Below are 772 nucleotides of genomic sequence, written 5' to 3' on the forward strand. Positions count from 1 at the left end.
ATATATATATATCTATATATATATATATTGCATATTGCCTTCTCTCTCTCTCTCATCTCTTTTTTCTAAAGGAAAGACTTGCATGCAGGAGATTGAAGATCGCAGGTGAGGAGAGAGGAAAAATGCCATTTACAGTAGATTAATGTAGTGAGATATGCGCTGAGGTCCTAATGGGATATTACTACATATTATTTACGTACATTTAACATTTTTAGAAGTCATATTTTGACAAAAAAAACAAAAATGGATTTCTTTAATAGATCCAGCCTGGAGGACGGGATAGAGGCAGAAAACATTTCCTCTAATTCCACCACTCAGAGCCAGTACAGCCAGCTCGCTATCTGGAGTCTGGCCGGACTTGTCAGCTTTCTCATTTTGTTTACAATAGTCGGGAACGTCCTGGTTGTTATCGCCGTTTTAACGAGCAGAGCTCTGAAACCACCCCAGAATCTTTTTCTCGTCTCCCTGGCAAGTGCGGACATACTGGTGGCCACACTGGTCATGCCCTTTTCTCTGGCAAATGAACTCATGGACTACTGGTTTTTTGGCAAAATATGGTGTGACATCTACCTGGCTCTGGACGTTTTATTCTGCACCTCTTCGATTGTTCACCTGTGCGCTATCAGTTTGGACAGGTACTGGTCAGTGACACAGGCTGTAGAGTACAACTTAAAGAGAACGCCTAAAAGAGTCAAAGGGATGATTGTGGTGGTGTGGTTGATCTCAGCCGTCATCTCCTTCCCACCGCTGATATCCATGGACAGGAGCAGCA

At 42.9% G+C, this 772-nt stretch overlaps 1 protein-coding gene across 1 annotated transcript in view; it reads left to right on the forward strand.

Annotated features, from left to right (window-relative positions):
• The first annotated feature begins 228 nt into the window (after window positions 1-228).
• Window positions 229-772, forward strand: part of adra2c (adrenoceptor alpha 2C) — a 3216-nt gene continuing 2672 nt past the window's right edge. Inside the window, exon 1 of the mRNA XM_029434302.1 lies at window positions 229-772. This exon is cut by the window's right edge and continues 2672 nt beyond it. Within this exon, the coding sequence (XP_029290162.1) occupies window positions 244-772 (529 nt within the window). The 5' untranslated portion in view covers window positions 229-243.

This window comes from Cottoperca gobio, chromosome 1 (assembly GCF_900634415.1).
Source record: "Cottoperca gobio chromosome 1, fCotGob3.1, whole genome shotgun sequence".
Classification (NCBI taxonomy): Eukaryota; Metazoa; Chordata; class Actinopteri; order Perciformes; family Bovichtidae; genus Cottoperca; species Cottoperca gobio.